Source organism: Poecile atricapillus, chromosome 2, assembly GCF_030490865.1.
Source record: "Poecile atricapillus isolate bPoeAtr1 chromosome 2, bPoeAtr1.hap1, whole genome shotgun sequence".
In the NCBI taxonomy this organism is placed as follows: domain Eukaryota; kingdom Metazoa; phylum Chordata; class Aves; order Passeriformes; family Paridae; genus Poecile; species Poecile atricapillus.
The window spans coordinates 734401-746167 of NC_081250.1; the positions used below are offsets into that span (position 1 = coordinate 734401).

The following is an 11767-nucleotide window of genomic DNA, read 5'->3' on the forward strand; positions in this document are numbered from 1 at the left end:
AAGGGGGGGACACCCCATGGCTGCAGAGGGGTTACAGGCACTGGGGGGAGGGATTTGGGGCCTCTGGAATGTGCTGGAACCACAAAGTGCTGAGTCAGCACCTGGCTGTGGCTGGGGGGAGGACACAGAGCCCCCCCAGGTGTGGCTGTGGGGTAACCAGGGCCCTCCCAGGCCCACCTGGGGAGCAGTGACTGTGGGGAATCCCAGACTGTGGGAGCTGGAATGTTCAGGAATGTTCAGGTGAGAAAATTCACATTGTGGCAAAACTTCATTTGGGGAGTGGGGGGCAGTTCTGGGGGACCCGCTGTGCAAACTGTAAACTGGGGGTGGGGAGAGCAGATCCAGCCCCTTGGGAATAGATCCCAACACTCAGGACAGCCCTCAGGAGCAGATCTGTCCCCAAAATCCAGGTGTGTGTCCCCCAGGTCCCAGCTGGAGCCCCTGGAGCTGTGGGTGAGGCTGGGGCAGTGCAGACATCCTGCTGGAGCCCCCAGATCCCAGAGCACGGGGCTGGGATCGCTCCCAGGGGTGGCTCCATGTCCCAGGATCTCCGTGAGGGCACAGCTCGGTGTTCCTGGGCAGCTCCAGGGGTGGCTCCATGTCCCAGGATCTCCATGGGGGCACAGCTCTGGGCTCCTGGGCAGCTCCAGGGGTGGCTCCATGTCCCAGGATCTCCATGGGGGCACAGCTCTGGGCTCCTGGGCAGCTCCAGGGGTGGCTCCATGTCCCAGGATCTCCATGGGGGCACAGCTCGGTGCTCCTGGGCAGCTCCAGGGGTGGTTCCATGTCCCAGGATCTCTGTGAGGGCACGGCTCGCTGTTCTCAGGCAGCTCCAGGGGTGGCTCTGTGTCCCAGGATCTCTGTGAGGGCACAGCTCGGTGTTCTCAGGCAGCTCCAGGGGTGGTTCCATGTCCCAGGATCTCTGTGAGGGCACAGCTCGGTGTTCCTGGGCAGCTCCAGGGGTGGCTCCGTGTTCCGTGTCCTCTCCGAGGGCAGCTCCAGGGGCAGCAGCTCCGTGTCCTGCCATCCCCCCGAGGGCAGCTCCCTGTTCTGGGCTCCCTCTGGGGCAGCTCCACATCCCAGGGCATCACCCTGGGATCAGCTCCACGCTCCGTGTCCCCACGGGGGGCAGCCCCACGCTCCCCCCGGGGTGACGCCGTGTCCCGGGGTCCCCCCGAGCTCCGGGCGGGAGCGGCCGCGATTCCGGGGCTCCCTCAGGACGAGTCCCGGTCCAGGCTGCAGCCCAGGGCCTCGATGTCGCTGCTGATGTGGGAGATCATGCGGTCCCACTCGTCCTCCTCCGAGGGCACCGACTGCTCGTCGGAGCTGCCGGCGGCGCCGGTGCCGTTGGAGGCGGAGGCGGCGCCCAGCGAGCGCCGGTAGCGGCCGAAGCTGTCGGTGATGATGCCGCGGCCGTCCTTCACCCCGATGGTCTCCAGGAAGTTCTCGAAGTGCTGGCTGTCCTTCTCGGGGATGAAGGGACGCAGGCCTGGAGCAGGGACACGGCACGGTGAGCGCCTGGGAGCCCCCCTGAGGGGTGGGGACACCGGGGTCCCGCCTGGTCACACCTGGGACCGGTCACACCTGGGACCGGCAGCCACCGGGGCTGGGGGCAAAACGTGGCTCGAGAGGGATCTGCTGAGCTCCAAACAATCTCATTCCTCACCCAGGATCTCGCTGGGCTTTGCTGAGCTTATCCCAATCATTTGTCCCATCGGGGACATCTGTCCTGTCCTCTCAGTGTCCCCAGGGCCCCACGTGGGACACGCTGTTCCTGTCCTGGGGGGTTTAAACTCCCGTTTCCTGGGCAGCAGAGGCCAGGTGAGAGCCCCCAGGTGAATTCAGACACTGCTCCTGTCCTGGGGGGCTTTAAACTCCCGTTTCCTGGGCAGCAGAGGCCAGGTGAGAGCCCCCAGGTGAATTCAGACACTGCTCCTGTCCTGGGGGGGTTTAAACTCCTGTTTCCTGGGCAGCAGAAGCCAGGTGAGAGCTCCCAGGTGCACTCAGACACTGCTCCTGTCCTGGGAGGAGTTTGTGTTTCCTAGAGTGTTACAGGCCAGGTTGTTTGAATATCCCTGGCCTGGAGATTTCCAGGTCTGGATTAAATTCCCTGGCTCTGGAGGAGGTTCCCAGCTTTGGGACAGTCTCAGGTCTGGATTAGGTTGCCCGGATCTGCAGGAAGTTGCCAGGTGCTTCACAGGCAGGGAACAGCTCCGAGGAGAGCCTGGAGCTGTGGGCTGAGCTGGGCTGGATGCACCAGCTGCCCTCAGGAAGGAGGAATCTCCAGAGGAGCGATGGATTGGGACGTTTCCCCTCTGGTGGTGGCACCCCAAGCTCCCTGTTGTGCCCCCAGCCCTTCACCCCTCGGCTCTGGGAGCTGCAGAGCCGCCCCAGCACTCACCCAGCAGCAGGAATTTCCTGCTGTCCCCATAGAGCTGCTTGAGGTTGATGCAGAACTCGTGGATGGAGGCCCCGTTGCGGTACTCGTGCAGCAGCATGGCAAACTGCTGGATCTCCTGCGAGGACAGCTTGGTGCGGAGCTGCGGGGACACACGGGAACCGTGACTGCTGGGGAACGGGGCTGGAATGGCCAGGGGAGCTGGGGAACGGGGCTGGAATGGCCAGGGGAGCTGGGGAATGGGGCTGGAAGGGGCAGGGGAGCTTGGGAATGGGGCTGGAAGGGCCCGGGGAGCTGGGGAGTGGGGCTGGAATGGCCAGGGGAGCTTGGGAATGGGGCTGGAATGGGCTTGGTAATGGGAACTGTGACTGCTCGGGAACGGGGCTGGGAGCTTGGGAATGGGGCTGGAATGGGCAGGAAGCCCATGGGAAATCAGGGGTGAGCTGTGGGGGGCGCTGGGACTGTGATTTGTGGAGGCCTGGGGCACGAGGGGACTCGGACTCCGGGAAAGGGAAAAGGGAGGGATGGTCCTGCGGGAGAAGCAGAGCCCAGAGGAGGCTCTGGAGCTGCTCCAGGGCTGGAGCCAGGCTGGGAGAGCTGGGAATGTTCCCCTGGAGAGGAGAAGCTCCAGGGAGAGCTCAGAGCCCCTTGCAGGGCCTGAAGGGGCTCCAGGAGAGCTGGAGAGGGACTGGGGACAAGGGATGGAGGGACAGGACACAGGGAATGGCTCCCAGTGGAAAAATGGCGATTTAGATGGGATACAGGGAAGAAATTCCTGGCTGGGAGGGTAGTGAGTGACTGGAATGGATTTCCCAGAGAGGCTTTGGCTGTCCCTGGATCCCTGGAAGTGCCCCAGGCCAGGCTGGAGGGGGCTCAGAGCAGCCTGGGGTAGCAGAAGGTGTCCCTGGCATGGCAGGGGTTGGGCCTGGATCATCCTTACAGCCCCTTCCCACCCCAACCATGCCACGATTCCGTGACACGAGCCCAGGGTCAGGGCCCCCGAGCCCAGTGTGGCTGGGAAGGAGGAGCTGCTCCCTCCCAGCCCTCAGCTGATCCCAAAGCTCACTGTCATCATGTAGTCCTGGAGCAGCTCGGTGGCCGTGGTGCTGAGCTCGCTCTCGCTGGCCGTGGTCACGTGCGGGGACGGGCGCGCCGAGGAGGACGGGGACGCGTCCCCCGCCTCCAGCGTGTCTGCAAAGGAACTGACAGCGCACACCCTGAGCCCCCCGCGCCCCTGGGGGCTCTGCTGGGCTCTGGGGGGCTGCACTCTGACCCTCAGGGTGCCTCCCAAGGTTCTGGAAGCCCCCAGCTCCTGAGGGCACCCCAAGACTCCCCGGGAACCGAGCACTGCTTTGGTTACGGTGACAATGAAGTGTGGGGAATTATCCCTCTGGCTCCTTCCTCCTTGGGAACAATGCAGGGAAAAACCCCCACACTCTGGGATTAGATGTGAAATTTCCCACAAGGCTCCCAATTCCCCCACATTAGCCAGTGGTTTGTGTGTTAGGGTTTCACCCCACAAACGCTGTCCGTGCTCCCAGCGCCCCAGGAGGGGGGAGTTTCACAAATAACCAGTTCTGGGGGAAAACCCCTCTCCCAGCTCCAGCTGGGCTCCAGCTGCTGAGCCAGCACCGTGCTGGCGCGGGGACTGCTCGCTGTGGATGTGATTCCCTGGAATGCTGAGGGCAGAGCAATCCAGGATCCAGGATCTGTGCCAACCCCCCAGGGCTCAGCTGAGCTCCCCGATGTGCTGATGGCAGCAGATCCGGGTTAATCCCGGCTCCGGGGGCTGGGGATCACTCACAAAGTGCTGGCGTCCGCCTCGAAGGGCTCCTTCACGTCCACTTTGGTGGAAGAGTCATCTGGAAGGAAAAGATTTGGGAGCTGGAACGTGAGAGGCACAAACTCGGTGTCTTCCCAAGCCAGGAGAGAGAGACACAGAGTGATTCCTGAGTGGGCTGGAAGGGAAGAGGCCAGGAATGAGGGACCAGGTGAGAGGGAGCGGCCTCAGGCTGCGCGGGGGAGGCTCAGGCTGGATCTCAGACAGATTCCCTCATGGAAAGGACACTGGATGCCCAGGGAGGGGTGGAGTGCCTGTCCCTGTGGATGTGGCACTGGGGACACGGCCAGGGGTGGCCGTGGCGGTGCTGGGGGCTGGCTGGGCTGGGGACATTGCCTGTGAGGGGCAGCAGGACACACGCACCGCTGTGCAGGGACAGGTGCCGCGTGGGCGTCGAGGCGCCGTCGAAGATGGCGCGGTCCAGGAAGTCGATGGTGGACTCGGTGTAAACGATCTGGAAGACTTGGCTGAGCAGGGAGCACAGCTCCTCGGCACCCACCTGGGAAGGAGCAGGGAGCTGGGGCAGATCCCAGCAGGAGAGCTGCTGGCTCCCTCAGCCCCCCACCATCCCCACACAGCTGGAGCTGGGACGATCCAGCAGTGACCCCGGAGCCCCCCACGTTCTGTGCCGAGGCTCCTCCGTGAGGATGAGGATTCTGGCCCATCCCACAGGGTGCAGGGCCCCAGGTAATGTCAGAGCTGGGAATGAGGGGAGTGAAACTCCACCCTCAGTGGAGATCAGAGAGGCTGAGACTGGAATCCCTGGATGCAGACACTGGATGAAACAAATTCCCAGGTCAGCACAGAAAACACCCCGATCAGCAAAAGCTCATTGTGGGATTGTCCTCGTGGATCGTGTGCTGCTGCTGCAGAAGGCTCTGGGTGACAGGGACCAAGGGAAACACTTCCTAGACACCCTCCTGTGTCCCAGGGTTGGGACAGGGACCAGGATTCCTTCTCCAGGTGCTCCAGCCACACCTGGCAGCCTTAAATCTGCATCCCACGAGGTGTGAGAGCAGGGATGGATGCAGACACACCCCAGGACTCGGCCGCTGTGGAGTTTGTGACTCCACCACCACCATGATCCGAGAGGCAAACAGCTCCCAGCAATGCCCGTGGCTCTGAGCCCGGGCCCAGGGGGTGCCAGGGTTTCCCAGGGTTTCCCTGTACCTTGTTCTCCGTGGCCAGCACCACCAGGCAGCAGGACTCCAGGGGTCCCCCCGCGCTCTCCGACAGCGAGCCCGACGTCAGCGCCTTGGAGCCCTCGGCACACAGGCTCTGGCTCGGCGAGATGCCGGGATCCTGAGCTGAGGGGAGAGGAGAGGTGAGGGGAAGGAGTCCTGCAGGTGAGGAAGATGGAAAGCCTCCAGTTTGGAGCTGGTTTGGACGGCTGTCCGGCTCTTTTCACAGCTCAGAATTCCACCGCCGGATTTCCAGCCCCCGAGGCATTTATCCCTTTATCCCACAGGCTATCCATGGGGTTTGTAATCAGGTGAATCCCTGGCTCAGCCCTTCCCAGCTCCCTGTTCCCAAACCACACAGGGGTGACTCGCACAGGACAGGGAGCGCGGTGTCATGGAACCCTCATGGAATGCTTTGGGGTGGAGAGACCTCCAACAGCACCCAGCCCCATCCCCTGCCATGACCAGGGACACCTTCCATGTGCCAGGAGGCTCCATGCCCAGTCCCAGGGGGACAATCCCAACTCGCTGGGCACAGCTCACCTGTCTTGAGCACCACCAGGTGCGCGGAGTCGTCGCGGATGTAGGACACGGAGGCGATGTCGTGGATGGGCACCCTGAGGATCAGGTCCTCGCCGTCCCTCCACACCAGTTTGACGTTGTAGGCGGAGAGGCTGATGACGGCGTCGTGCTCCGGGGTCAGCTGCCCCGGGAGCTGGTGGGCTCTCTGGAACACCGGAGTTCCCATGGATTCAGTCATGGGATGGTTGTGGTTGGAAGGAGCTTTAGGATCATCCAGCTCCATGCTGTGGGCAGAGACACCTCCCACCACCCCGGGCTGCTCCCCACCCACCCAACCTGGGCCTTCTCTGGGAATCCCACTCCAGCCCCTCGCCGCCCTGGCCAGGGGTGTTTTCCCTTTGGGAAACGCTTTCCCTCCACCCAGGGAGAGCAGCAGGATGGAGCAGAGGCCCCAGCCCTGGGGAAGCTCTGGGAGCCCCAGGCTTTGCCTGCTGGGAGCCCCAGGCTTTGCCTGCTGGGAGCCCCAGGCTTTGCCTGCTGGGAGCCCCGGGTTTTGCCTGCTGGGAGCCCCGGGTTTTGCCTGCTGGGAGCCCCAGGTTTTGCCTGCTGGGAGCCCCGGGTTTTGCCTGCTGGGAGCCCCGGGTTTTGCCTGCTGGGAGCCCCGGGTTTTGCCTGCTGGGAGCCCCGGGTTTTGCCTCCTGGGAGCCCCGGGTTCTGCCTGCTGGGAGCCCCAGGTTTTGCCTGCTGGGAGCCCCAGGTTCTGCCTGCTGGGAGCCCCAGGTTCTGCCTGCTGGGAGCCCCAGGTTTTGCCTGCTGGGAGCCCCAGGTTTTGCCTGCTGGGAGCCCCGGGTTTTGCCTGCTGGGAGCCCTGGCACAGCCGTGCGTTCACCTTGGCGTTGTCGATCAAGTGCAGGATCTCGGTGCGGCTGGAGGGGTTCAGGTACCCTGGGATGGAGGTGAGCTGCCCTAAATACTGGGAGAGAAGAGCCAAAGCGTTAGCACAGCACAGACACCACCCTGGACACGGCAGAACGAGTCACGGAGACGCCCCGAGGAAAACTGGAGATGGGTGAGAGATGGGAATGGGAAAAAGCTCCACAGAAACCTCAGAGCCCCTTCCAGCCCCTAAGGGGCTTTGGGAGAGCCGGAGAGGAGCTCTGGAGGAGGGGAATGGGTTCCCACTGGGACGTGAGGAAGGAATTCCCGATGAGCAGGGCCCTCGTGGGTACCTTGACTTCCTTCTCGATGTAGTCGTGGAGCAGCAGGTCGGGCTCCACGCGCTCGGGAAGCGCCACCAGCACCGTGTGCAGCGGCCGCCGCTCCGTCACCTTCTCCTGAGCCTTCTTATCCCGGCCCTTCTCCCCCTTCAGGAACACTCGCTTGAACGGGGACACGATTCCGGGCTGGGGAGGGCGACAGGAGCGCGGGGATGGGGGTGAGGAGGGGGCTTGGCACCGGCACCGGGGGGTCTGGCAGCCCCTCCAGCCTCAGCCCCACCCCGGGTTTGGAGCTCCATATCCACGGCTTTCCAAACAAATCCCTTTTCCTGGGATACAACACAAGGGCTGGGTGCTCCCATTAATAAAATGTGGGGTTTTCTCCCCAAAGTCACCACGTTCAACCTTCCAGGGAAGAGAAATACAGCCCCTGTGTACCACAATATATTCCAAGTGAACGGCGGATCCAGAGGGGTTCTCCATGGTTTTGCACCTCCCTGAGGATCTGCTGGGAAAACTCAAGGAGGAATGCCAAAAACCAGGCAGGAATGTTCCAAGGAGACCCCCAACAGTGAGAAAATGACCCAGAAAATGGATTTCCCTGGGACAAATGGGGAATTTCAGCCCTGAAGCGCCAGGTTTGGCACTGGAGCCAACACAGGGGCTCCCAGCTGTCCTTTGGCACGGGAATGGCACATGGATCACACCGAGCTCCGTGAATGACTGGGAACATCCCCAGACTGCTCCAATTCCAGCTTTACCAGAGGAAGTGGAGCAGACAAATCCATGTGTCCCTGCTGGCCTCAGCTCCCCAGCCCTCAGGACAACCACATCCCGGCTTTCCTGATCCTCAGGGGCGAGGGAAAGGAATGTGGGGTCCAAAGGGACAGAGAACATCCTTCCAATGGTGAATTAATGAAATATAAAGCAAGGAAAAGCTCCTGGGACAACGGGAATTGCCAGCTCACGAGGAATCACAAGGATGTTGGGGACATCCCTTGGATCAGGGAGAGCAGAATGAAGGGATCTGACGGGACAGAGAGGAAACAGCTCCACAGCCCTGCCCCAGGAGCAGCAGTGTGGATTTCTGGGAAGCATCCCTACATGGAGCATCCAGGATCATCATCCTCGATCAAGATATTCCATAATTCTGCCAAGGGAGCTCTGGAGAGAAGGAAATCCTGAACAGATCTGCTTCCCAAGAACAGAGATTTGGGGGCTCTCCAACTTTGGGATGTCCCATCCAAAACCTTCCCTGCCAATGCCTGAGGATGCAATTCCGCAGGAATCCCTCGGGAATGCGGAGCAGAGCAATGCAGGGATGTGCCACTGGGACCCAGCTCATACCCACACACAATTCCCCCTCCACCAGGCAGGATCCAGATCCACCCCAGTCCACAGAACCCCCTTTCCCTCAGGGATGTGGCTGCATCCGCAGGGCTGGGACGATTCCGTGCTCCCGGGGGCTCTGAGCCCCGGCCGGAGGCGCCTCCGGCTGTGACGCAGCCCCAAAACAGCTTCTGCTTTTGGGGCACCCCAAACCCCAGCACCCACCTCGTCCTCCATGGGGTTCCCAGCGGGAGAGGGGCTCCGGGGGGAGCCGAGGGGAGCTCTGGGGGGAGCAGGGAACCCCCAGAGCGCTTTGGGGGTGCTGGAATGGAGCTGCTCGGGGCCAGGAAGTGCCACGGCCACGGCTTCCTCCGTCCCACGTGACAGAACGAGCTGGGGACGGAACCACGGCGGCACCAGCCCGTTCATTCCGTGCTCCCGTTCATTCCGTGCTCCCGTTCATTCTGCGCTCCCGTTCATTCTGCGCTCCCGTTCATTCCGTGCTCCCGTTCATTCCCCGCTCCCGTTCCCTGCTCCCGTTCCCCTGCTCCTGTTCCCTTGCTCCCGTTCCCCTGCTCCCGTTCCGTGCTCCCGTTCCCCTGTTCCCATCCCCTGCTCCCGTTCCGTGCTCCCATTCCCCCGCTCCCGTTCCCCTGCTCCCGTTCCCTGTTCCCCATTCCCTGCTCCCGTTCCCCACTCCCGTTCCCCTCCCCTGCTCCCATCCCCGCTCCCGTTCCCCCGCTCCCGTTCCCCTGCTCCCATCCCCTGCTCCTGTTCCCATCCCCTGCTCCCATTCCTGTTCTGTGCTCCCATTCTGTGCTCCTGTTCCCTGCTCCCGTTCCCCTGCTCCCATCCCCGTTCCCCGTTCCCTGCTCCCCTCCTGCCCACGCTGGCATCAGCCCAGGGCACGGGGCTGGATATTCAGGATAACAAAGGAATTTCAAGGAGAGTTTCCCCCCAGCTCAGCAATACTCAGTGATGGATATTCCCTTCAGCACGGCAGGGAAATGCTGGAGCAGCTGCTGGAAGAGGCACCAAGGCATGCCCGAACCGGAAAAGCTGGGAATTCCATGCTAACAGCTGGTTACACCGAGAATTCCCTCAGGGAATTTCCCTGCAGGCTTTGGAGCACTGGCACTCATCACATGGATGGTGGAGCCAGACCAGCAGGGAAACCATTCCCAGAAAATTCCCCCCCAGCCACACTTCCTCCTGGGAATAAAGAGCCCAATGGAATTCCAGGTGGATCCATCCTGCCTCACAAAACCTGTGGGAAATGGGATTCCACCCCAGCACAGCTCCACATTCCCACTGGGATAGCCACAAGGGAGATCCAGGGAACATCAGCTCCTGCAAGGAATTCCGGGGCTCCAGTTGAAACCAGTTCAGATTTTATCCCAAGCTGGACTCGGCCCCGAGCCTGGATTTTCCTCCTTATCCCAAGCCAAGCTGTCCTGAGCTCCCTTTGGATGAGGACTGGGGGAACTGGGTTCAGAATGCTGCTGGAATGATCCACAGAGGGGGAAAAGCAGGAACAAGAGTTTCCCCCGCAGCTGGAACATCTGAGGAAGACAAAGATGGATCTTCCCATCTGCACAGCCAAATGATCCAAGTTTATTATTGGATTACCAAGGTGATCCACAGGCAGCAGCTCCAAGGATAACGAGCCACCCAAAGGATGGAAAACCTGCTCCAGGAGGTGATGGATCCGCTGAGGAGGGGCCACAGCCGAGCCCCTGCCCCGTGATCCATCGGGAGCAGGACAGGAGTGGCCACGGGGGGACTGGAACACCGGGATCAGCCCTGGGAAAGGGCAGCAGCCAGGATCCCTGGGATCACTGGGATGGGAGGGATCACTGGGATAGCAGGGATAGCAGGGATCACAGGGATGTCAGGGATTGCAGAGGGATCACTGGGATCCCAGGGATGTCAGAGCTCACAGGGATCAGGGCTCACAGGGATCCCAAGTGTGCTGATCCAGGTGGGAGAAGAGGCTCAGGGGCCCAGCCCAGCGTGTCCCTGGGGCAGGGAGCAGGGAAGGATCCAGAATGTTCCAGGAAAGGATGGCCCAGGTGAGACAGAAGCCCCTGGAGCAGCGGGAGCCGATTCCTCCCCAGAGCAGGATGATCCAGAACTCCCTCCTGCCAGCACCGCCTGCAATTCCCTGCAATTCCCACATCTGACTGCCTGGGAAACCTGCAGGGCAATCCCAGAACATCCCCTCGCTTTTCCCCATTCTGGAATCATCCAGCAGGAACCTGCTGCCAGCTCCGGGCCCCCCGGGAGCCCAGGGACTCCCGAAATCCCCGATTTCCCCCGGAATTCCGGGATCAATCCCATCCTCCTGCCCCAGGCGTGCGGGGCAGCTCGGGCTGAGCCTGGCCAGGGACACAGCGAGGGGCTGGAAGGGGAATCAGCGCTGCTGTGTGCCCCGGAAACACGATAAACACATAAATTAATATAACGCGTAATAATAACCTAACCAATAATAATATAATAGCGCATAAATTAATAGGGGGGTGAATTAAATTAACGTGCAGCAGTAATAATTTAAACAAGTTAGCGAGCTCATCAATGAATCGCTCCGTAATTAATAACCCCATCAATTAATACCCTTCCACAAGCCCTCATGCACCGCGCGGGGTTTGGGGGGATCGGGGCCGGTCCCGGGGGAGGGGAGACCGGGACCGCCCGGGAAGGGGCTCGGGAGCAGCCCCGGGCGGGGATGGGGCACCGGGCACCGGCAGCGCTGTCCCCGGGCCCCGCTCTCACCTTCTTGCCCTTCTTGCCCTCCTCCTCCATGGCTGCGGCGGCGGCCCGGGCCCCCCCCGGGGCATCCCGGCCCGGGGCAGCGGCGGGGCCTCAGCGCGCTGCGGCGGCGGCGGCGGCGGCCATGGCCCGCCCTGTTCCCGCTCCAGCCCCGCCTCCCGGTCCTGATCCCGCTCCCGGTCCCGGTCCCGCTCCCGCTCCCGGCGCCGCCTCAGCGCCCGCGGCTCGGCCCCGCCGCCATCTTGGGCGGCGCCTTCCCGTGACGTCATGGTCCCGCCGCCGGGGGGAGAGGAGCGCAGTGCGCCTGCGCCAAACCGGCCACACCGCAGGCCACGCCCACCCCACAGCCACGCCCATCACAGTGGAGACACGCCCCCGTAGCCACGCCCCTATTGTGATGTCATAAATGCGACCGCAGCGTCAGACCACCCCTCCCTCTCCCCCCGCCGCGCAGCTCTGTGACGTCACCGCGAGGCGCCGCTCTCTTCGCCATGGCCGCCGCGGCCGCCGG

General features: G+C 62.5%; 1 protein-coding gene across 2 annotated transcripts; it reads right to left on the bottom strand.

The window, feature by feature from the left end:
- Window positions 1–235: 235 nt before the first annotated feature.
- On the bottom strand, window positions 236–11428 carry CCM2 (CCM2 scaffold protein). Of its 2 annotated transcripts, none has more exons than XM_058831522.1 (10): window positions 11260–11428; window positions 7171–7344; window positions 6831–6914; window positions 5963–6146; window positions 5409–5545; window positions 4602–4737; window positions 4203–4260; window positions 3465–3600; window positions 2402–2540; window positions 236–1489 (listed from the first exon to the last, which is right to left on the bottom strand). In XM_058831522.1, exons 1-10 carry the CDS (start codon window positions 11287–11289, stop codon window positions 1215–1217), a joined length of 1353 nt encoding a protein of 450 aa, XP_058687505.1. In that variant the 5' UTR covers window positions 11290–11428; the 3' UTR covers window positions 236–1214. The 2 variants fall into 2 exon arrangements, with proteins under 2 accessions (XP_058687505.1, XP_058687504.1); XM_058831521.1 differs by having other exon boundaries at window positions 4203–4356.
- Between the last annotated feature and the right edge of the window lie 339 nt (window positions 11429–11767).